Here is a 25,980-nt window from a genome sequence, read left to right as displayed (position 1 = left end):
GTGTAGCTGCAGATATACTGGTTCAACTATACTATTGTTATATACTTGTAAGAAAATTCTTGAGTTACATCTTGGTCCAGGTTTTCTGTATTCTCTTTTTTCCTTGACTACACAAACTTCATTTATGATGCTACAATTTTACAGTTTTTATTGGTGATGATATATAAAAATCTCTTCCACTCAGCCAAATGACATAGTGAACTTTTCTCTTTGACTAGCCATTACAAAGTCATCGTCCTAGTTTACTCCCACCTGCCAAATAAAACAATGAATTGTCACTTTTATGACCAAAAAGATGATTGGATCCAGTTCACTACTTTTTCTACAAAGTAACTTTTATGTACTTTTGATAAGTCAATACTACTTTATATGAAAGCGCATAATCAGCAAGTGCAACATAAAATATGCAGATTGATTTGCCAGTTCATGAAGTAAAATGTAAATATACCTGTGAAATAGATTAAGAGAAATTTCAGCCTAAAAGAAGATTAAACACATCTCTCAAAGTGATTATGCCTTCTACATGCCGGCTATTGGGATCAATGACCACAACACGCCGCACAGCTGAAACAAAAAGAAGAGGCATTCAAACTACAAGATTATGATGCTCACAAGGAAAATGTCAGAAAGGAAAAAAGAAGCGGTACAAACTTGGATCTGAAAGGACCTCCATAATCCTATACAGTGAATCAAAGCGTGTGCATGTCCTACAACGATCACGGGATGCTTCATCTAAGACCTGCAGGACCTGAAGCCAATTTCAAATTACTGCATCATTACAACTTCCGAAAATTCTCTCCTCCGAGGATTTACAAATGAAGTGATAGAATGTCCTCATGCCCTATAACGAACATCAACAGTGGCCAAGAGTGTTTACCAAAATGACTCCCAAGACTTTTACCCATAACATCTGGAATTAATCAAGATGAAAGAGTTCCAAGCAAAGAGAAAAAACCAAATGGTAGGTAATAAATTAATAATAGTTTAAGAAGCTTCATATACCATACAAGTATGACTACCATTTAAGTCTTCATAGAGTAATTTTGTATGCCAAAGAACAAACTTTGAAATGTTTTAAGAAAATTCACTGACTTTTGTACTCCATAGAATTCTATTGCATACTAGCACCTCACTTATATTAGGCAAGCATGATAATCTTGAGGAAACAAGAGATGGTGGATTGAAAGGCACTTACTTGAGTCATTATCATCTGGTCAAGCCGAAAGCGAGCATACACATTGCCTCTTGCCAAAGAGGTTATATCACTATATAAAGACGATCAAAATTACAAATCTTGTAAGGCTTTAATTAAATCAAGCAACTTCAATTATGCGTGAAAATAAAAAAATTCAAGAATTTACCATTGGAAGTGCATGAATTACCTCCGAGAATACACATTTATAAGGGCTCCATTATCATCAACGATAGGTATTGAACTTATCTCACCTGTCAGAGCAAGAGAACGATGTGCTTAGTACACATGTTCAAAGTTCTACAATCACTGACTTCTAGAGAGGGTAAAATCCCAATAACAATAGAAAGGGTCTTCTAATTCAACTAAACAATTCCTATATTGAGATGTGGAAGTGGAAGGATCAGGTCCCTATCACATGTTTAATAGTAAATATGAACCCCACTAGCATATAGACTAGGAATAAGACACAGAGGGGACGAGGAAGGATGGAAAACCAGAAAAGTTACATCTTATTTTTCCCAGGAACCTAGCTTGCAATTAGTGCATTATCACTAAACCACGAGTCTGAGAATTGCTAGCTATGAATTTATTGGCTAGGAGCTCATTGATATCCTCAAATTGAAATCAATTAGCCATTGCTAAGTTAGACCTTCCACTATAGACCAATCAGAAAGAAAATTCAAAACCACAGGCTCACAATAGGGCACTTGCAAATTCTGTTTATCTGTGAGCAAGTTACCCAGGACAATTTTGTACAACTCTAAAAATACGATTGTGTACCTTCTATTAGTAATTTAAGAGCAGAGCTAAGGAGGTCTCCACTGTGTAATGTCAACAATACACGGCTGCTTGCTCTTCCACCAACTTCTCTTGTCCAGGTGCCAAATGGAAGATTACCCACTGGTTGCTGTACAATAGGCAGATACTCTAGAGAGTGCCTAAAATGCCTGCATATGTCTAAGATTTTCCAAGGAAGATAAATAAACCCAACATAAGTCCTTGCAAAAACTTTCTGAGGAAACAAAGCTGCATAAGTGAAAGCAAGCTATAGGCAAACACACGATTTAATATTCCTGCAAGGCATGCAGTATGCAACAACTGCGAAGATGACCCGTCTTCTGATGAATGTAAAACTGGAACTGCAGATATCTTATTTTGTAATAATGTTAGGGCCACGTCTTTCAGCGACTCATCAGGACCAGCCTGTGATTGCAGAGAAAATAGGAGGAATGAATAGACAGAATAAGATTCTAGATCAAAGCTGCTGTGAGAGAAAATAAATTTTCTTATGGTAAGCTAACATGAAGATACGATCCCCCCCGCCCCCCCCAAAAAAAAAAAAAAAAAAAACCACCAAGACTTCAGGGAGAGTCGTTATAAACAAAAAAAAATATTAATATTCCACATAGCAATTAGAAAAGAAAGATAGTTAACTAAAACTCCAGCAAAACAAACGATTACATACTTGCAGTACTCTTCTGTTTGGAGGTATCATAGCTCCTGACACTTCTGCTTGCAATTGGAACTTTCCATATTTCCAAGCTGAAATCGTGTGCATTTCAAGCTCATCATGGGTCAGCATTGGATGACTTTCCTGGAGCTGCAAAATAGTAAAACCTTAGGTGTGACATATAAGAAAGAAGCATAGATGTGTAATAGATAATGCACTAATGTAATAAACAACAATTCTAAGGACCAATAAACATTACAATTGCAAGGTCAAAGGCGTATGATTGGAGGATTCAACTACACAAAGTTATACATAGTAGATGGAATTCAGAAGGCAATATTTTCTTGTGATTTTAAACCTTACTATATCGATTTTCCCCATGAATACAATGCAAGGAACATTCATCAGCAGGTTTATAATCCTCAATGAACATAGACAGTCACTTTGTTTAAAAAATTTAATTTAAAAAAATAAGCTTGACTCTGATCGATATGATTCACTCTCCATAATTTGATGCACTTGAATGACCAAATACTTGACGAGGAAAGGAGGGGGGAGGGGGATTAGGTTCCTCCGTGGACGAGCAACTTATTAGCCATATAAAAAGTGAGTTTCTGAGGTTTTACTAAAAACATGGATTATGATGCTAAGTTATTCAGAGGCAAGCCAAAGAATAATCACCTTTGGTTCAATTTTCAGCACTTTCCACTCATAGATAAAGAACTCTAAACTTGTTGCTAGCACTGCTTAGCAATTTAAAAGTACCTTCAACAAGATCAAAATGAAATCAGCAGCAGTAAGCATTCCTGAAATCATCGCATTCTGTCCATCCCAAAGAGGCATCACTGCAAGTCGCTGAACATATATTCAGCTAGTTAAGTTCAAGAAATTCCAACCATAAAACAAAATCAAAATGGAACTTGAATGGAGGAAAAAAGTACAAAATAAATCACTAAAGACAAGGAAATATAATTCTTAGTGCTAGTAGGATAGCACAAACTCCTACTGAATATTAGAATTTTTCAACTGACACAATTGCATAAATGCCCTGCCAAATATACAGGGACATTTTTTTTTGGCAGGATTTGCCAGCACTGAATAATATTTTTGATTTCCTACGTTTTCTTCAATGATACTAAACCAAGGAATAGATCACCTAGAACACAGCGGACTAAAGGAAAGACACTCATATCCCCATAGGCCATAACAGAGAAAATTGACAAATGAATATTAGACACTTCCACAACCTCCAATATAGGAACATAACAACAACAACAACAACATACCTAGTGGAATCTCACAAGTGGGGTCTGGGGAGGGTAGAATGTACGCAGACCTTACCAACTATCTCGTGGAGATAGTATCTTGTAAATTAAATTTCTTTCCTTTATCAAATACCTTCAATCATCATAGTGAAACATTTACGAACCGGTGCATTTGAAGGTCTAGTAGTTGGGCATGGTAAAATCATTGTAGACAACCTTCATGCATTTTATCCAATATATTAAAATAGTCTTCATAAAGTGCAGAAAATATTTGCTTGTGTTGATTTACTAATCAAGTCCAAACTTGAAATGTATAATTTGAATTTAACTGATATGCTTTTCTCCAAGACAACTTACAACTTCCAGAATTTGCTTGAACAAGTATTTATAGTCAGCTACAACCTTTACCTTGAGGACAAAGGTGTCTCTGACACGCAAAAGGAGCCGAGAAGAGAATCAATAGTGTCCATAGAAAACCATACCTGTTCATACATGATATGAAAAGCCTGCTTCACAGCCACTTCAGTATCTAACGCAAAGACCTACAACAAAAAATCACCAATTAGGTAGTCAGTAAATTTAATTAGAGTTACTATTAAGTAAAGGCACAATATAAGGGAAAGCATACATAAAGACTTCCAAACCTTTCCCGAATTTGGAATCAGCTCATATGCTTGGGAAGATGACAAAAACATTAATAGACGATGGCGGGAAACATCTATTTCATTGTTTAACTGCATGATTGGTTTAAGTTGTGACTCGCTTGAAGATGAAGCCTGGTTGGTATGACAAAGAGATAATGCGAAATTAAAATGTGAAGGAAAATGGTCGGATGAAGTCATTATGAGTAGTTGTCAGAATGAAGGACGGAAAAGGAAACTGGGTCATGAACCATATCAAGTAAGAAACTCTTTCTGATTGGCACTAACCTCTAGATGTGTGCTGCTAGTAAAACCTGAGACCAACTTTGACTGAGCATCCTCTCTTATTAAGGTAGAAGGCATGGAAACCGATTCCTTAACAAATACTAAGTTGTTGATTGCACCATACTCATCCTGAACACAAAGCTGGTCCTGGTCAACTTGCCAGATGCCATCAACTAAGAATTTGTACTGCATAGTTCATTTGGAGCCAGTAAATTCAACTCCGTACAAAATGAGCACTTTCCTTTATTTTAAGCAGGTGTGGCTGTGCATGTATAATACGATCAGTAAGAGCTACAATAATGTAAAATTTCATGATACTCCTCTCTTATGAAGAGGTAAATTTGCTAAATGCTTAGCTTGTTAAGAAAACAAGGATGGTCCTGAAAATCAAACTATTTACCAGAATAGACATATTAGATACAAATTTGGATCAGTAACACAGCAGCCAAAGCATCAAAATCAAAGAATACCACAATCCTCGGGAATTTTAGACATGAAAAATCATTATCAAGAGAAAAACCAATGCCGGTACAGTATTACTAAATCTGCATGCCTTACTATTTGCTGATACATGGATGCTAATAAGCACATCGATTCTTCTTAGAGGCAGTTAAAATGCACAACACAAAAAATGTACAGGGTACGGTAAGATGGATCACAGTGAGTAATGGCACATCTCTTGGAGTACTCACTTGGTCTCAATTAAGTTAACTCACTTTTGGTTATACTCCATCCAATTCATTTGACCAATTCCAAAATACCAAGTTCCCCATCTCCAGAACTCAAATTAATGAGAAGTAACACTACCTGTGTTTTTCCAGCCTTGACCTACTATCCAATAAACTCACCTTCCATCTTCTACACATTTAGCTATTATTTGAAATATTATTACCCACCCAATTAAAGCTAGACAATTCAATTTACTTTCCTAATGTTGATATTATCTTTTCAAATCAGCTTAACTGTGAAGGGGGAGTAAGCAATGTAGGTGACAAATGGGTATCAATCATCCACATTATAATCCCTTAAAGAATGTAGGTTGAGAATTGGTTCTCACTTATCCACTTTATAAAGGCTAAGGCACTTAGATCTGATTGCAATTGAAAAAAAGCACCTTGGTCATCAATTTTTTTTTTTTGAAAAAAGCACCTAATAATCATTGTTGTTGCTTGGATATGCTACTGATTACTGACTAGCTATGATTTCATCATTTTTCAGAACCTAAAGACGGATAGTGAAACATACAGAACTGTCATATCGTAAATGAGAAAAGACTATTATGCCAGAAACAAGCTTAAAACATGAAAGCAGAAGCCTCAGACGATGAAACCAGCAGCCCAAGTTTAATTTTGACTCAGATTAATTCTTTTGTTGTTGCTGCATTGCGACGACACACCACTGTTCCAGAGAAGACAGAAACTTGAAAGCGTACGGAGGAAGCAAATTAACCTTCTTATGCCATTACAACATAATTGGGAGAAATATGCAATTACAAACTTCAAAAGTACACGTCTAAAGCCTGAAGATGAAATCCCCCAAAACAGGTTACATTGTTCACTTAAGAAGATGTGGTTGATCCTTCCGACATAGGCAGTTATGCATTTAAGCTTTAGCTTTCCTCGTTATTGGCTTTCAGAAACCATATGCAGCTTTTACCTACTTGTATAAGTAAGATATTTTTCAACAGGCACATGTTGCAGCAAATGAAGAAGTTACAATCTGCTTCGCAACCTCCAGAGGATTTCAAGTCGAAATGACAGAAAACAAACCCACATATAGCTTTTGTGAAGGAGTAACAAAACATTAACTGGAAGGGGGGGAGCATTCATATCAGTTAACTCGCCTGCAACTTAACACAAAAAACAACAACATACACCCTGTGATTCCACAAGACCCAAGGTACGATGTAGGTAGACTTTATATCCCTACTTTTGTGAGGTAGAAAGATTGTTTCCAATAGACCCTCAGCTCAGAAGACAACAAACACGCCGTTGCCGGGATCAAACCCGGGTCACCCAAGTAACAGGAGGGAATACTCACCACTATACTACAATTATAAAGCTAATCATGATTCTTGAAACACTCTTCCTGTTCATCCATTTCTTTACAAATACCACAATTCTAGCTCTATGAACTTGATTACCCCCTGCAGCTATACTATATGACAAAGGTGAATCTATTCTTCGCGTACACTACTTAAGACAAAAATGACACCATGCAACCCTTTCTTTCAATTTTTAGGTCTAATTGGCACGGAATCATAGCTCAATACACACAATCATCACACAAAACTTTAGGTAATACCTTATGATATCCTGGTGGAACATCAACAGTCCTCTGAAAAACGGCAGCAGAACCCTCCACCAAATTCATCGGTATCTGCTCACTCCATCTGCACCACCCAAAAATCTCTCAGCTGTTAATAGGCACATAACATCAAACATGTAGAGTGCACTTTGCGAAATCATCAAATAGGAGTTGTAATAGAAAAAAATGAAAAATACCCATCAAAGGAACCGCAGAGAAAAACATGAGTACCACCATGGCTCCATGTAAAGGTAACTAGTACCATTTCCACTTCAGATACAGAACTGCTTCCCTTGTGTGATTTTGTATAAATACATGGTTTTGGGCAGCTAATAGTAAAAAAAAAAAAATCAATAGAAATACCAGAGGAAAATGGTGGAGTAAAAGAGCATCGGTATCTCCGTATGAAAAGAAGCCAGCAAAGAGGGGAAATAATATTTATAGAAAAAATATAGGCATGAATACGACATGATAGTATGATGTTTGTGTAGTTTAATGTTGAAATAGTTGAAGAAATTCTCCATTGGTTCACTTCCCTTTCCCAAAGTTTTTCTTTTGTCATTTATACTCACCTTGTGTTTGTGTCCTATCTCACGACGGGAGTTATTTAGATGTTAAGCATATTTATTTTTAAATTTAAGATTGTGAGTTCGAATTATTAATAGAGGAAAAGTAAAAGCTCTAGGAGAAGGGTTAAAAAAAATAATATTAATACCTTGTGTCTTCTTCAGTTTTACTTGTCTACTTTATATTTTTTTTGAGTATTTGATTATAGTACCCATATTTAAAAATGTAAATATAAAGAAAATAAAAGAGATAGAGTATGTTCCTTAACCTAGTTTATATGCTCACTACTACTTTGATGTATGGTTTTAGATCATGAAAAATAATTTAGAAAATAAGTCATTTTCGTCAAGGATAAAATATGAAAGAAAAAAATTATAAATATTTTTTTTGATATATTAAAAGTGGCAAATAAAAATAAAAATATATTTAAAATTTAGTGAACAAGTAAAAATAAACTAATTGAGTGTTAATTAAGAAGAACTTTTTACTGTTTTTACCTTTATTTATGTTTTAAATGTACATTTTTTCTTCATTATATTATATTTATTTACTTTATTGAAATATTTGTGATTTTTAAGAACAGTGGGGGTTTGGGGGGAGGGGGGTTAATTAAGTTTATCATAAACTTTATTGAAATAAATATTTTTAAAAATAACAATAAATAATTTGAGACGAAAGAATTACAATTATTTGGGCTTTTTTCCGGTAAGATTGTTTGGCTTTAAATAGCAAGAAATTTAGTTTCTGTTTCATATGTCCTATGTGTTTGGCCCTTTTTGATGTTTAGAGGTGCATGATTATTTTAGGGAAATTATATTGTAAGGTAACGTTTGAAAATTACATTGAGTAACATAGACGTCTTGTTCCTATATAGGTCTAAACTTCATTACTTTTCCACGCATTAAATATTTCGTTTTCATAAAGTGAAATGTTTCTACGCATCAAATACTTCGTTTTCACAAAATGATTTTTCTTTTCTCTCTCAACCTCACAAAAAAGACAAGTGTGTTATATGATATAATTATTGATAATTTAAGAGTTTAAATTCAATACATTAACAATATTTAAAAGCTTTATTTCAGATTGAGAGTTTGTTTAAAAAAACATTTTTATCTTACACAAAATAATAATAAAATGTATACACCCATCTTGATCTCAAAACTTCACTCATGAAATTATATTGACATATTGTTATTCAATATGATATTATTTGTTATTGTTGTACTAAGAATGTTTAACACATTTATGCAATTAAATCACTTAAAACATAATTACAAGTAAATTTATTTTTTTAAAAGAGAGAAAATAACCCAAAAATAAAAGTAGAAAATACTCTTCATGTTTGGTTAGGTTCAAATGGTCTCTTAGATATCTCTTGGAGCACTTATATTAAAAGTGAACACATTTAATATTCGATCGGAGAGAAACAAGTTCTTCACATAGTATAACCTCCAATGATTTAAGAGTTAAAATTCAACACACAAATAATGTTTAAAATATTTTCAGAATCGAACCACTTAAAAAATAATTGCAAATACCTTTATTATAATAGAACAAAAAATGACAAAAAATAAATAAATACAAAGGTCTCTTATATTTGGGTAAGTTCAACACTTTCAACTAGTCCTCAAAATTGTTCATGAACAATTGTAATTTTAAAAATTTGTCAAGTTCACTTCTATCTTTGTCAAATATAATTGTTAAGAGTTTATGAAAATAATAAACGATAAAAACACATTTAACATGAAATCTTTAAAAAGGAAAATTACGTGTATAAACAAACATATACTAGTTAATTAGTTAACATAACAAGTTTGTCTTAATTACAATTCACGACCTATTTTTAGCTATAATTATGCGGCTAAGCTTTTTAGTTTTGTATAATTCACATGTTTGTATAATTCTGAATTTGTATAATATAATTTGTATAACTTTTGTATATATAATTCAGAATTTGTATAATTGTTTACACTTCTGATGTTTGTAATTCGTTATTTTGAGTTTATACAAAAATAACTTAATTATACAAATGTACTAGCGAATTATACAAACGACACAACTTAAATTGTAGCTACAGTCCGTAAATATGCAAACTATAGCTAGGAAGCATAATTAAATTTAGTGAAAATTTAATATATGACATATATTAGACTAATATTTTCAAGTTATAGCAGTAAAATAAAACTTTCAAGTTGTAAAATTAAAAATTTCAGGTTCTAACGATTTATTTTAAAAAAAAGTTGTTTTTAATAATTGAAAACATTTGTTTTGAAAAAAAAAAAAAGATAAAAAAAAAAAAAAAAACTAAAACGTTTCTAGAATTAAAAAAAGGTAAAAAATGGAAATAGTGGTGTTAATTAGATTTGAAATGATTGAAGATAATTATTAATTAGCATGAATTAAGGAAATTCAAACTAATTAAGAATATTCAATTTCCTTAATTCACTCTAATTTGTTAAATTTAATTTAAAATTATGATTTTATCTATTTTTCTCCCACATTTCTCTCTCTTCAATTTTCTTCCAGAAATCTTGTCACTGTCAACTAATTGAAGTTTTTTTTGTTTGAAAAATCTTGATTTTGTTGTGATGGACGACTACGTATCAATATTAATTAAACATGGTGTAAGATGGGATCCTTCAGGTTAGTATTTGTTATTGTTTATAATTTGTTTTCGTATTTCAGTGAAATGAAAAAAAAAAAAAACAATGAAACTGTAAATCACATTATGTGATTTTGTTTTTGTAAATCGTCACTACAGTTAATTTTTTAGTTTTTTTGTATAAACAAAACATTTTGTTCATAATACATATTAATTGTTGTGAAACAGTAATATTAGTGACTGTGTTGGTAAGTTTTTGTTTTTTGGTTATTTTGTAAAATGTTAAAACATTGATTTCGTGAAAAATTAGCGCAATATATGAATGATTTGAGCATAAATGTATAGCATATAAATATGTTTATCGTTGTAGATTGGGTTCGTAGATTAAGATTATAATATTGAATACTGTTTTTTTTCCTGAAAATATAAATTAAATGTATAGTTTTGAATGAATTTGGTAGTATAAATGGAATGAATTTGGTATGAAAGTGTGTTTAGTAATGTTTAAAAAAACTTATTTAGAATTTTGAAGAAATGTATGAAAAGGTTTTAAAGTTGGTATAAAATTTGAAATTTTATTGTTTATATAAGTTTTGTCAATTGTGTATAAATTTGATATGAGTGATGATTGTTTGTGTGAAATATGTATTAAGTGGGTATGAAATGTGAAATATTATTTTTTTTGAAATCTGTTTTGTAGAGTATTGTCTGAATGACATTTGTATGAAAAGATACTGACAAGTGTGTATAATTTTGTTGTTATTATAATGAATTTTGTGGATGAAATTTGTATGTTCTTTGAATGACTACTAGTTATTTTTTTTAATGAAACACGGAAATATGTTGATTTTCAGATGGAGTGGATTATATATGAATCTTCTAGTCTTTATAGGTCTAGTAAGTGCGATAACACCGCAACTTATGATAGATGGTTGAACCTCTCCCATGCGAGAGCACATGGGATATACCAAGTTATGTTTCAGAGCCTAAATTGATGTCGCCTGGTCCAAAAAGAACGGTAGGAAGAACGCAACTTGAACGCTGGAAGGGGTTTGCTGATGTGAAATTCTAACGGTCTAGAGTTACTTGCAGTAGATGTCGTCAAGTTGGCCACAACAGGACGACATGTTCAAATTATCCTGTGCAAAAAAAAAGATTACTTATTTGTTTAGACTGTATAAAATTTTAATTTTGTTTTGACTTTATGACTCATGTTTTGTTTTGATATGAAACATAATTGGTGTGAAATGCATTATAACTAAGTGTTTAATATATTGTTCATTTTTTATATGTATTTCATTCATTAATCATACAAATTTCATATTGCTGAAAATAAAATTTATTCAAGCTTAATATATAAGATAGTGTTAATATAGTGATAATTATACAAGGTAATTATGGAATGCACGTATCCTGAGTATTTAATGTAAGTTATCATGAATATTAATTTGGTTTTCAACTGGTGTCCTACTATAAATAAAATTAAAACAATTTTTTTACCAATATTGTTCAAGTTTCATTTCAACACTAACTTCAATTTATATCACACATATTATACCAACAATAAATCAATTTCATATAAACATTCGTAATTTCATATAATCACACAATGCATATCATTCGTATACCAATATTATATCATAATTCATACAATATCCAACAATCAAACATTAAAGTCGGATACATACACTTATTAATCAGATTTCATACATGTTTCATCCAAAAACAAGTTTAGAATAGAAAGAAAGCATAATATGATATTTTTAGAAAAAATCACTAGTTTGACAATTCATATCATTTTCATACCAATTTAATAATTTATACCATATATACAGTTAATAGACAATCACACTAATGTTAAAACACAATTCATACCATTTGTATACCAATGTTATATCACAATTCATACAATATCCAAAATCAAAACATTAAAGTCATAGTCATACAAATATTAATCAGATTTCATACACATTTCATCCAATAAATGTATAGTTTGGAAACACAGTGATATTTTAAAAATAGTGAATCCAACTGGTATAAAGTATGTATATTACTAGTATCCTGAAATTATATAATTGTCAATCAGTAATTCATATGTAGATGGTATCTGACTGGAAGAAAACATATGATATTATATATCATCAAGCAAACATTAATGTCGGAGGCATACACGTATTGATTAGATTTCATACACGTTTCATCCAAAAACATGTTTAGAATCGAAAGTAAGCATAGTGTGATATTTTTAGAAAAAATCACTAGTTTGATAATTCATACCAGTTTAAAAATTCATACCATATACACAGTTAATAGACAATCACACTAATGTTAAAATACAATTCATATCATTTGTATACCAATATTATATCTCAATTCATACAATATCCAAAATCAAAACATTAAAGTCATAGTCATACAAATATTAATAAGATTTCATATGCATTTCATCCAATAAATACACAGTTTGAAAACACACTGATATTTTAAAAAATTGAATCCAACTGGTATGAAGTTTGTATATTACTATGCTAGTATCCTGAAATTATAATAGTCAATTAGTAATTCATGATATGTAGATGGTATCTGACTGGAAGAAAGCATATGATATTATATATCATCAAGTACTTAAACACAAAAAAATTGTCCAAAAGTATAAAAAAAATAACATGTAATTCTAAAAAAGTAGAAGGTGCAATCAACTATCTCAAATTTCTTGTCCGTGGTCTTGGTGTAGAATAATTGGTGGTATCCGGAACATGTTCTTTTGCTATGTGAGGTCCACCAAATTTGCTAGCAACCGTACCAGTAACTTCACTCTCACTGATCGCACCATCCTCATTCTTTATTTTTCCATAATGCCATAGGATTGTGGCATACCTTTGACAATGGTACTTTGCATCGATATCAACAGAATGCATATCAAAAACATCATTACTGATGTATTCAGCAAATAGACATGTGTACAAACCACAATCACTGAAAAAAATTTGAAAGAAAAACATTTTAAGAAATAAATTAAGTTACTTTTTCTAATGAAAACAGTAAAGTATAGAAATACATACTCGGAACTATCCTCTTGTTGAGGAACATGCATCATATGCTTGATATCAAGTGGAGCATGAACTTCATCAGTCGAAGTTCCTTCAACCAATCTAAGACTCTTTCGAGACGTTTCAATGAGTTTCTTACACATGATTTTGTTGAAAGACTTAATTGGACGGACGATTGTGAAAATAGTGTAGTTGACTGGTGAAAAAAATGGGAGAGACAAGGTGAAAATGGGGTAGTGGGGGTGATGGCGTGTAGATTTGAATAGGCGTGGGTGGAGGGTGGTGGGATTGAGGTATGGGAGGTTTGAAGTGTAACAGTAAACAAGGAAGTCTAATCTATGTAAATTCCTTAATATGTGTAACTGATGATTTCCGTTTTAAAAAAGGAACTGAAATTAAATTAATTAAATACTATTAATTAATAATATAAAAATATAAACAGATTAATCATTTATTAAATAAATTGAAATTGATTTTTAAATTAAATTAAATTTAATTGATATGTCATAACCCGTAAATAAACTGTTATAAGTAAGAATTGTTTAAAAGTATATTTAAAACCCGTAAAATTTACTCTTAAATGTGTATATGGAGTGAATTTTCCTTAAATTTATTATAGTGACTATTTGCGAAAGTTTCCAATTTAAAATTTAAAATTTAAAATTGTAATTTGGGTTCGTTTCAACCCAATATAACATGGTTAGACTACAAACCCATTAATCACTATTGGGTCTACAATCTACATGTGATTTTTCGTTCTGGAATGACCCAAATATTCATTCAAGCCCATTAAATCAATTGGATACTATACCTTAGCTTAATCATAATAAAAAGTGATTATATAATAATAATATGATAAAGATGACTTAATTAGTAGCTTCAAGAGACTTCCATGTCCAATAGCAGTGACGTGAACTCATTTAGTAGTTGACACGTGGCCAACTCCCATTTGTAAAATCACAGTCCTATTACATCCTAGGTGTCTCCCGAAGCATCTATTCTTCAACTATTAAATGGACAATTACAAACGCAAATGTATCGATCACAATTAGCAAACTAATTACTTCGATATACTACATAAATTTCTTGTTAATTCTATGGCTTTCAGATCACTGGTAAGTCCCAATTTCCATTACATAATTACTTGGTGATCACCAATGTTACGTTGTAATTCATCATTAATTATATGCTTCATTATCGATCTGTATTACTATATTAATGCTAGAGCTATTTTTGGATTGTTGCAGTCTGGTCTAAAATCCACATTAATGAATCACTTAAAGGGAAGCTCATCATTAAATTATGCAACAGCAGCCACTTCAAAGCTTAAGCCAGCTTATTCACTCAAACAGATTGTTCCCAAGTAAGTAGCTTGATTATTGGTTTCAAAATCTAGAATTCAGAGTAAGTAACATTCACACAAAAGAAAACTAGAATTAATTGCGATCCGTTCTTAAATTTAGAGTATTTGTTTGATTTGATGATGGCAGATCACGGAAGGGAGATTTCGTGCCAGTGTGTATGGCGCTAGGAATGATCGGACTGTCAACGAGTTTCGGGATACACATGGCGATGCAGCAGCTGAGGCGCGCCCCTAATGTACATGTGAAGAAATCACGAAGGGAAACTGTGCCAGAAATAGTGGAACCAGAATATGTTGCGGAAGAGGCAGAAAAGTTTGTTAATAAATCTTTGTTCCGAAAGGTGGCTCATGCTAGCAGTACTCGTACCGGAGACATGTTTTATTCCAAGTTAGTACTTAATTAGTATTTAGTTATAAGTAGTACTATTTCATAATTGCTTTTCAATTTACTTTTTTTACTTATGTGTTGCAGGAAGCCAGGTGTAGAGACGTTGAAAACTATAGGAGTGGATCCAATGATGTAAATGAAAGGCTTTTCTAATTCTGTAATATGCCTCAAAACATGCACCGTGAAAAGCTATTAGTAGTAGATATGTGTAGATGTTTTAAGTTTACATGTTGGTGATATCTTGATGTTGTGCATGTTAATGAGTATATATATACATATATATTATAAATATATGTGGTACAGCTTTGTGAATGCTATAGCAAGTCTAATGCAATTGGGCTATTTTCCAATGCCATGTGATCTTTCTTTGCCTTATCTAAATGGATTGGAGGACTTTCGAGTACTCTGTTGATTAGTACGTTAGAAAAAGAAAATTAGACACCTACTTTTACAATGTAAAGAGACAAAATATATAATTTTTCCTAAAATATATTCACCTAATTAAGTTTATGAAAGACGTTAGGCTTCGATTTATGTCTAATGGCGATCCACGGAAAGCAAGTATATAAAGCAAGACAAAAGACGTCATCCTTACTATGTAAGTTTTGTTTATAAAAATACAAATCTAGTCAGATTTCAATACGAATATTGAACATTAAATAAAAGTTTTAATACAAATATTGAACATCAAATAGAAAAAAACAAAAGAAGAAAAAACTCCTTAAATGCAAACATTTTTTATGTTATACTTTTTTTTCTCGGTAAAACGAATTTGGTGGTTAAAATACTTCGAAATGAGTTACTACCAATCGGGAAATCTACCTAATTATACCCAAATTACCTTAGTTACATTGTTTTGAATAAAATTGTACGTGTATATATAATCTAAACATCCTTTATACATATTATAATATTATTGTTGTCCAAATAAAATGAGTCGATGAGATTATAGATAATGTACTCCTTGTTGTGACCAACAAATTGGGAGTAGAGTGGTTTGTCAGCCAAAAGAAAAGAACGATAAAAAAAAGGGAAAACAAAAACATAAACTTATATAAGACATGAGTCACCGCTAGCGCAAAGTGGACTTGTTAGCTGTAGACGAGTGTCCTTAATTTGCATGTCTATCACTTCGTGTCACTTATCGATGTCTCCGTCAAATGTATATATATAAAAGAAGAACCATATATTCCTACAACAGTTCAATTAACCTTTGTTAAGACTACTCATATTTTGCATCAATGGCATTCAGGTCTTCGGTAAGTCAAGTTAATTTATTAGTTTTTGGAGTTACATTTTGATTGTTCAAATGTGTGTGTTATACATTCATTGGAATTTTTTGTTTAACCTTGATGTAGAGTTTGTGGAAATCTATGGCTACTCGTGTTAGCGCAAATTCTGCCTTTGCAAAATCAAATATTACCAGGTCATATGCTAGTACTGCTGAGCATCCAGACGCTAAGCCCAGGTGAGTTTTGGTTTATAGCACTTGTATTACAAAAATGTTTAGTTTTTCATTTTAGAAATAAAAGCAAGATGTTGATGTTAAGTTGAAAACAGGGGATTTATGAAAGGAGATTTCGTTCCAGTGTACGTGGCGTTGGGACTAATAGCGCTATCAGTGGGTTTTGGTTTACAGACGGCGATGCATCAGCTGAAGCGGGCACCAAATGTATCTGTGAAGAAATCAAGGAGGGAAACTATACCGGAAGTGACCGAACCGGAAGAGGTTGTGGATGAAGCAGACAAGTTCATAAAGAAATCCTTCTTCCGAAAGGTGGCTCATGTTCAGGATTTTGATAATCAATCTGTCATGCATGATCCTATCCGTGGGGATGCTCTTGCAAGGTACTTGCGTTCATCTCTAATATCATATTTGTAATTTGTCCCAGGCTAAGCTCATGATATGATATGTATTGTCCTGCACGATCCAGGCTCATAACATGTATTGTTTATTGAGATTTGGTCAGGTTTGCCCCTCCTAACGAGGGGCAATTGGTCTCTCATACCATACCTTGTCACAGGCCAAGCTTGACATTTATTTATGGTCCGATTTGACCCAAAAAAATTCGTGTTGGTCTAGGTGATCATATCTTTGATCAGTTATTTATTAGAATAGTCAAAAGGATTTGATGTAAATAAAGAAATGTTAATCTCCTGTATCAACTTTTAAGATTTAGGTTAGCTTATTGAAGGCTTACAAATACACTCCTACCTTATATATATTTCTCTTATCTACGGGAAGATGCACATTGAATTATTGAAAAGGAAGTTATTGAAAGGAAAGTCATCTCTATTTTGCTATTTAAAGTTATAATATACCGTATTTATTTTACTTTATATATATATATTAAAAAAATTGTGCTTTAATATTTGTGATTTACTTGGTGTCATTGTAGGGAACCTCATGCAGTGACATTGAAATCTGTGGGAGTGAATCCGTAATTGAAATAAGCTTTATGCATTCCGTAATTGAAGTACTTTGAAGGCGTTGTGGCGACGTTTTCTCATAATTTTTCAAGAGATGTATATATCTATCGTTGCAGCATTAAATAAATAAATTAAAAAGCATGCAAACGCCAATATGTATGTATGTAAAACATATTTTCCAGCTAATTATGTTAGAGAGTTGAAACAAGCACTAGTTGTATGTTTATGAGAACTTATCTTAGCTTTGAAATGCTAGAAACAGGGCTGGATAGCAAGTTTTGGGTTGAATTTGCAAGTCTAACAAGAAGAATAGGTCTTTCACTATTTGGACTTTAATTTCAATAAAATGGACCCATCTATTTCCACCCGTACTCTGTAAATTAATATCAATTTCTGAACAAGAGACAAATAAGCATCCTCATTTTTAATATGAGTTTAACGTCAATGTAGATTATCATAGAATATTTGTTCATTTCTAGTTATTTTCTTCTGGTCCATTTTGTTTGCACTTATTAATTGTGTTGAGAATTTTATTTTATTTTGGGAGCATTTACTTCTTGCTGTTGGCTCGTAGTTCTCCTTGTTTTGTAAAACGCACTTCATGCAGTGCCATTATTGGTGGCGTAGCGGTAGATGTCCATTGATGAATATTCTGGTTACGTGCTATAATTTGATTGGCATTTAAATAACCTATACTTCTATTTGTTAACAGTATACATGAATAATTTACTTCATAATCAACTATCAAATGTAATATACATAATAATAATACTTGCACTATTCACCTATAAACCAGCTATATATCAATTAATTGACTCTAAAGAAAGAAAGTATGTAAAAATACAAATGTGGTCCAGAATCGAGAAGTATCAAGAAGTGTAAAAAGTATGTGATGGTGGCAAATACCTACTGCATGAAAACTTTACAAATGTAGATCAGTGGATTCCAGGTCCCTAGATATTGACTTGTACTGTACACAAGGTACCTAGTGGCCAACTTCTTAAATCAAGAATGTATCCTCCTTTTTATTTATTTATTATTGTTGTTAGTTATTTCAAAATTGGCCATACGAACAATTGAATCTTCATCAACGAAGTGAAAATTCAAATAGTCAATCAATTATGCTGCCATAAGATAGATTCCTCAATCCAAAATATCTCTCACAATTATAGATCTAGACTAGACTAGACTGAGAAGAAAAAGATGATTAAGCAAGTACTATATACAATGGAAAATAAAGTATTGAAAAGCATATTCTTGACTCTTCAGTTGATGAATGAGCAACCTTTCTGGTATTTACTTCACGTTTTTCCCCCTATAAGTTGGGGCACATAGCTTTTTTATATATTTTTAAAAAAATTATATATAGAAATGACAAATTGGGACACGTAGGGCTAGCTTGTTTTACATGGTCATTTAAATTAAAGTAGTGATTAGATAAAGTAATAATCCAGTACTCATATGATGTCAGGTTAAAATTAAAATTAGATAAACGAATATTATTATTGCTATAGGCATAGGACCTGGCTATATAAATCTTGCTAGTTTCTTGACTGGTTCTTCCAAAGAGCCAAGCAGTGAGAACAAAAATAGATGTTTTTTTCTTCTTTTCAATTGGAGAAGTTTTCAATAGCCCTCAAAGGCTTCCAATATTTCAGCTTCCAGCTCAATACTATATAGTATTAAAAAGGTAGTTCGATGCACAAAGCATCCCGCATTAATAGTTGTTACTATTACTAATATATTGCGCACTTTTGCTGCGGCGTTGAAATGTTGGAAGCTTGCGAGGCCTCTTGAAGCCTTTGCTCCTTTTCTCTTTTACAGAATACCCAAAAATGGAACTAGAAAAAACCATGCATGCATATTGCATGGCCATAGGATGAAGGAGGAATTAAAGAGGACCAACATTCAAATGGATTAAGGTACAACTTTGTTGTCAAATCGAATACAATTTATTGAAATAAAATTTATATATTTGAACATAATTACATAAAAGGTATTACAAGTCTCAATATTTTTTTAGTTCTAAACATTAAAAGCAATGACTCTCGTCTCTCACAATCTAACCACCACATAAATTGTGATGTATATATACTAATTAGCCTTAAATTGAAAGTCTATCAGAAACAGTCTATCTTTCGATGTAAGAAATACCTCACTTATATATATATATGGTGGGAATATTTTGTTAGTTACTCATTTTTTAATGAGTTATTGTTTATCATACACGCGTCAGTATATAGAGTTTAAATTCATCATCTAAACATTTATTATTGGATAGTTTATTTGGTTAAGTAGAATTGCAGTCTCTATCTAAATATTCATTTTATATTATAGCCGCTAAATATAATATATCGTCAATTATATATTTTGATTTTTGTGTCTGACTAGCTAGATACGAAGCCACCTTTATTAAAGATAAAATGATTTACTTCTAATATGAAAAGTTTTCGATGCAAATCTAAATTTAATCGCATTCAGAATATCAAACAGTACCAGATGGAAAAAAAAAGTGAGTGGGTGGGGTGAGGGTTTGGGGGGGGGGGGGGGGGGTTATATAGCCCAAAAGAAAAAAGTTCCTTTTGAACTTTATTGGTTTCTGCCTTGTAATATTTGTAAGAAAGAAGCGTAATATTCTATTGGAATTCAGGTAAGTTAGTACTAATTGGTTTATTTATATTGTTGGTCAGGTAAAGCTTTTCTGTTTTCTTTTGATATTTTATTGTCTTATAACTATTTGATACTAAAACCTTACAAAATTCTAATTTGCCATCCATCAATACATGGCATCGTTATTAATTAACCGCCTATATTGTGATTTGTGATTGTCTGTGATGCTTATAATCGTTATAATTATGACACCTCTTTGGATAGTGCATGAGTTACTATGTAATTAGATTGCAAATTAAATGGACAAATTAAAAGGGAAAAAAGCAATGACCTATACATAATTTTAGACGCCTACGTACATATATTTCACATAACAAGACAATTAGTGCTTTGCGCTACCATAACAAGAAATCCAATGTTATTTATTATAAGAAAATAATTCATAAAAACATACTGTAATAAAAAAAGAGTTCGTATTAGGGTTCTCAAAAGCAATTACTTAAGTGGGATTTAATCATGGAATTTGGACCACTTATGTAGTTCCAAGTTTCAGTAAAATTATTTGTTTCTTACAATGTTAGGTCTGCTACAGGAGTAGCATACTTAATAGCTTCATTGTTAAAGACAGGACTAGTCGATGAACGCTAAGCACCCTCGTTAAGTATCCTACTCATTCCGTTTTAATTTGTTTGTCTGGTTTTGATTTATCATCAAATTTAAGAAAGTAAAAAAGATGTATGATTCATATGATCTTAAATTAAAGATATGTGAAATGTACCAAAATGTTCTTTAATTTTATAATCTTATACATGTTATAATGTGGAAAGTTAGACTTAAAGAGATGTTAAAAAAAAAATAGACATTCTTTTCTAGATAAACTGAATAAGAAAGTAATACAAACAAATTAAATAAAAAAGGTGTACTCAAAAACGAGGACGAGTAAGAAATATTGTATAATTAGTAGTTTCTTGATTTAAATTTTTTCAAAGATCAGTTTAAATTTGTATAAATGAACAATGGTATAAATAATATAAGTAACTGTGCATAATAAGTGGAACTAGCTAATTAATTTTTTAAAAATAGTTTAATGATTTTCTGCATTAAAGAAGGAAGAGTAATGCATTTCTTATCCTATTAATCCAAAAGAGAGAGAGAGAGAGAGAGAGAGAATGTATATAATGCAAACACTAGTAATTTTCTTAGTGAAATTATGATTAGATGAGCATTGTTTAAATTATTTTTTCTAATTAGATATTTGTATTTGAAACTCATTAAGTGCATGATTATTTTATTTTTATACATAATATATTTCTTACATTATACTAGTATACAATATATAAGTATGACTATAATATATAAGTATGACTATTATAGAAAATAATTTTACAAAGAGTGTAATATGTTATATGTACTATAATCGCTATAATAAATGTACATATATTTTACCTTTATATAACAATATTTTACATATAACAACAATAAATAAAATGAAATATTGTTAAAACGAGGTTGCACTTACTACATACTATATACTAGTAATAATATAAATATATTAATATTATTAAAGGAGGTATGTGGGAAGTCTCGTCTATTAAGTTTCGATGTTAGTTATGTCAGCGTATAACTAGGGCATATGTGTGAAAGATTTGTCACAAGTCTTAACCACACTTTTCACAAAGAATTACTGAAAAATAATATTAATTTGTTGGGAGAGTTGGCGATTCTTCCTATGATGGCATCTCCTCTCATAATTGTGTTTACTTTCTTGTCCTATGATCCATTAAACTTAGCTTGGAAGACCAACCCGTATTTTAATTTTATATTGATATTGATATTCAGACGCTTTCTTGATATAAGATTAAATGATATTTATATTTAAAGTTATGATAAATTGTTCATTTTAAATTTAATGATTAGTCAAACTATGATAACCAAAAATTAAATGAATAAATATGTAACATCATATATGCAAGTAATAAATATAGAAAACAATAGGAAGAAGAAGAAGAAAAAAAAAAGAGTGGTCCATTGTAATCCATAATTCCAAATCAATGACACCTAATATTTGTTTGGAAATTAGAATTAGTTTTTCTTAATTAGGTACAAATTTGATAGAAATTTCTCAACTCGTTCCTCGAATGGAATTTGACTTGAAATTTCTTAGTAAATACTAATTTGTTTTAGGACCAGACTTCTGGAGGGACTGTAGACATTGAAATTTTGTGGGACTCTACAAGACGTGTTCAATTCAAATTGAGACTCTAGAAGGTGTTCAGTTTCAATTACTAGAATTTTTGGAGGCTACTCAACCCTAAATCCTAGTTCACGCCTATATAAAGGGTACAAAATTCCCTTAAAAGACATCTCAAATATCCCATAAACTATGGGTATTTTTAAAGATTAAGATCTCGAATATTCCACAAATTCATGGAATATTCATATAGAGGTCTCTAATCATGGATAAATGTTAGGAGAGTAGAATCAAGGGAGGAACATAATTGTACCCGTAATCTTGATGAATAAAATTATGTTTCTTCATATTTTTTGTGATTGTATTTTATTTTCTGTCACTTTAAAATTTGTTGCAACCAAATTGGCACGCCCAGTGGGACCAAGTCTGCCCTTCATCTCTTCTCTCATAAATCAAATCTGAAAATCTGAAGCTGCAAAGGTGGATGAATGAGTACTTCAAGCCTTGTCTTTGAGTTTCATCGAGTCTACACTCCGACAAGCCTTGAAGCAGGGGCATTTGTAGACATTGAAATTTTGTCTACAAGACGTGTTCAATTCAAATTGAAACTTTAGAAGGTGTTCAGTTTCAATTAGAATTTTTGGAGGCTACTCAACCCTAAATCCTAGTTCACGCCTATATAAAGGGTACAAAATTCTCTTAAAGTCATCTCAAATATCCCATAAACTCTGGGTATTTTTTAAAGATCAAGATCTCGAATATTCCACAAATTCATGGAAGAGGTCAAATCTAAATCATCCTAATTCCAAAAATACGCCACTAATGGCCCTCGAATCATGGATAAATCTTTGGAGAGTAGAATTAAGGGAGGAACAGAATTGTACCCGCAATCTTGATGAATAAATTTTTTATTTTCTGTCACTTTAAAATTTGTTGCAAACAGGGACTTTAGAAGTTCACCAGCAATTACTACATTTACTTATTATTATTATTTTAAAAAAATAAAAAGATAACGGAGAGGATGGAAAGAGCAAGGGTTACAGCTATAAGTTTTAACAATAAAATATATACTACTCATCTTGATTTCAAAACAATAGTAAAATATATTGGGTAGTAAACTAAATACTAGTACACTATAAATAGTTAGCCCTAACTCTCAAGCTAATTGCTTCCTCCTCATCAGTCCAAATCTTCCTTATATATTCAATAATTCACACACATATATATATACCACAAGACAGCAACACAACGATTGTCTTGTGTGGAAGTTTGACTCTGAATTTCAGTTAATGAGACATTCTTACATGATACTCTAAAGACTTTCTTATGCGAGACAGAAAGTGTTAATTAATTATTCATTTTTTGATATGAAATTTTTATGAATTCAGAAGTTATAAGTCGGCATTATAGGCTGCAATCATTAGTGGAAATCCAGTGTTTTCTGAACTCTCTCCCTCAATGGCTGCTTTTATTAATTAAAGAGCAGCCGTGAGTGATTGAGTTCAGAAAACTCTGGCTTTCCTAGTTTTGAAGAGTTCAACGCTGAATTTCAGATCATGAATCCACTAGCTAGCGCCAGGCCAGAAGCTACAGTTCCTTATACATAGTATTTTCTTTTGTTTTTTGCAGTATCATTTTTTATATAATCTTCTTCTTATCATGCAGCTACTGGATATAAGAGTGGCTTTTGAAGAGTTTTCACATCAACAGAGAAGAAAGAAGTTTTTGCTCTAGTTTTTCACTCCAACAAGTCACCTTCAAATTACATTTGTCGATTCGTTTTTTTTTTTTTTTCGAAATTGGGGTAGGGGAAGGGGAAGGGGAATTAGGGAGGGGTTACAATATGAAAAAAAATTGAACCCTTACCAACAACAAGTTGAGAGTTTGCCGATTCGTTCATCATTGGATCAGATCAGGATAAAATTTTGACGAAGTGTTCTAGCATATTACCTGTAGATCTTTGATTTGAATGGTGGATCGAATTTAGAGGTCTGTAGCATCCAATTTCAAGCCCTGAACAACAGCTCTAGCTATTTTGAGTGATTTCTCTCAAATTTTTTATGTACTTGTTGCTATAATTGCTGCTCCTTATTTGGCACTTGTTTTTAAGTCTATTTGAAATTTACCGTAATCATCTTATTATTATAGTAAAGTTATTTTTACCTTTGATTTTAAAAAAAAATGTTAAAATTTAATTTTATTTATTTCCATTTTTTTGAGTTTTCCTCCCTTCACATAACACAGGGTTTCGGTTATTTCCTTCATAATAGGATTATGATAGTTTTCGATTGTTCTTTTATCTCCTAATTATTTATAAGTCAGTTAACCAATTAAATAAAGGGTTCCTTAAGTAAACTCCTTCAATAATCCTAAATTAATTCCCAGGGGAGAAATATATTTGACATAATTACAGCCGTCAATATGGGTTAGGTCCGTTGGGCTGGCCTGGCCTAACCTGTAATTTGATAGGGCTGGGCTACGATTTTTAGAGCTTATTTAAGAAAACGGCTTTCTAGCCCATCCTGAATAAGTCTGCCGATTTGTGAGGCTTGGGAAATATGGATAGGGTCAGCCCGTGGGCCAAACAAAAATTAATTAAAAAATAAAAATAAAATGGAGTATTAAAAATAACAAGAGTCTAAACTCAAAATTTGTTTAAATTTTGAAATATTACAATTTAAATACAAATCATGTTTATAAAATATGTATTACATAAAATAAAAATTTCCTAAAATTTCTATGGAATCACTACATATGCTGTAGCATATGGAATATTGTCATAGTTTTTGTGTTTTATCATGATTATTGGAAAACAATTAGGTTAATATTTTTATTTAGCTATTTATGCATTTATTTGAAATCAAACTTAATATATATTATAAAGATAATTTTATTTGTGGATTTGATTAACAAGTAGTAACACTAACACCAGGTAATATTGTCTTGTCGATATTTATGATAATACTTTTAAATTATAATTTAATTTAAAAAATTATAAAATATATACTTTTAAGAAAAGAGAGTTGGCCCGGTAAAGTCCGTAGCTCACATACTTGTGGGCTGGGCTAACTATTTTCTGGCTCATATAAAAAATGGGTTAGCCCAACCTGACCCGTTAAATTTCAAAGCCTGTATGAATTAGCCCGAATAGGATGGATCAGCCCATATTGACGACATAATTGTGGACACGTGATCCTTGCAAGAGCTCAAAGAAATTAAATAACAAACTGATCTCCTCCTTTCTTTTTGTCATTTTCTGATCAATATCAAGAAATTTAAAAAAAATAGTAACAATTAGGTAGTCGCTTAATTAACCTACCAGTTAAAATATTAATTAATGAACGAGCCCTGGACTTTACGAAAAGGATGTCATTTCTTCTTTTAAAAAAATTAATTTAGAGATTGATCCGTACGATCAAAGGAAAATGATATATTTTATATGGTTAAATTAATTACTACTAATAATTAATAAATGAATGAAAATACATTAAAAGGGAATCAAAATTTGAAGCGAATGTGTCTAATTAAAATATTTTATTAAGATTTGCTAGTGTTCAATTGAAACAAGACTTATTTTTAGTGTTTAAATGAAACATTGTAGCAGTATTCAACCTTTCATTATCTCTTCATAATTTC

General features: G+C 31.4%; 3 protein-coding genes across 5 annotated transcripts; 2 read left to right on the top strand and 1 right to left on the bottom strand.

The window, feature by feature from the left end:
- Positions 1-22: 22 nt before the first annotated feature.
- Positions 23-7,641, bottom strand: LOC125832547 (sucrose nonfermenting 4-like protein). Of its 3 annotated transcripts, none has more exons than XM_049511721.1 (14): positions 7,341-7,638; positions 7,141-7,228; positions 4,840-5,022; positions 4,555-4,686; positions 4,393-4,452; positions 3,411-3,500; positions 2,661-2,795; positions 2,257-2,398; positions 1,976-2,152; positions 1,383-1,446; positions 1,196-1,265; positions 652-748; positions 449-564; positions 23-252 (listed from the first exon to the last, which is right to left on the bottom strand). In XM_049511721.1, exons 1-13 carry the CDS (start codon positions 7,406-7,408, stop codon positions 473-475), a joined length of 1,398 nt encoding a protein of 465 aa, XP_049367678.1. In that variant the 5' UTR covers positions 7,409-7,638; the 3' UTR covers positions 23-252; positions 449-472. The 3 variants fall into 3 exon arrangements, 2 of the variants coding, with proteins under 2 accessions (XP_049367678.1, XP_049367680.1); XM_049511723.1 differs by having other exon boundaries at positions 4,840-5,098; positions 7,341-7,485; XR_007443230.1 differs by lacking the exons at positions 23-252; positions 449-564 and having other exon boundaries at positions 654-748; positions 1,362-1,446; positions 7,341-7,641.
- Positions 7,642-14,459: 6,818 nt separating this feature from the next.
- On the top strand, positions 14,460-15,260 carry LOC125832552 (uncharacterized). The gene is made up of 4 exons (XM_049511729.1): positions 14,460-14,477; positions 14,610-14,725; positions 14,853-15,113; positions 15,198-15,260. The coding sequence occupies exons 1-4, from the start codon at positions 14,460-14,462 to the stop codon at positions 15,247-15,249; spliced, it is 447 nt and encodes a 148-aa protein (XP_049367686.1). The 3' UTR covers positions 15,250-15,260.
- A 1,094-nt stretch (positions 15,261-16,354) lies between these two features.
- LOC125832279 (uncharacterized) lies at positions 16,355-17,558 on the top strand. Its single transcript, XM_049511418.1, has 4 exons — positions 16,355-16,372; positions 16,472-16,581; positions 16,674-16,961; positions 17,513-17,558. The coding sequence occupies exons 1-4, from the start codon at positions 16,355-16,357 to the stop codon at positions 17,556-17,558; spliced, it is 462 nt and encodes a 153-aa protein (XP_049367375.1).
- The last annotated feature ends 8,422 nt before the right edge of the window (positions 17,559-25,980 follow it).

This window comes from Solanum verrucosum, unplaced genomic scaffold (genome assembly GCF_900185275.1).
Source record: "Solanum verrucosum unplaced genomic scaffold, falcon-dt-bn FXZP01000009.1, whole genome shotgun sequence".
In the NCBI taxonomy this organism is placed as follows: Eukaryota; Viridiplantae; Streptophyta; class Magnoliopsida; order Solanales; family Solanaceae; genus Solanum; species Solanum verrucosum.
This window is presented reverse-complemented; position numbering and strand designations above follow the sequence as displayed.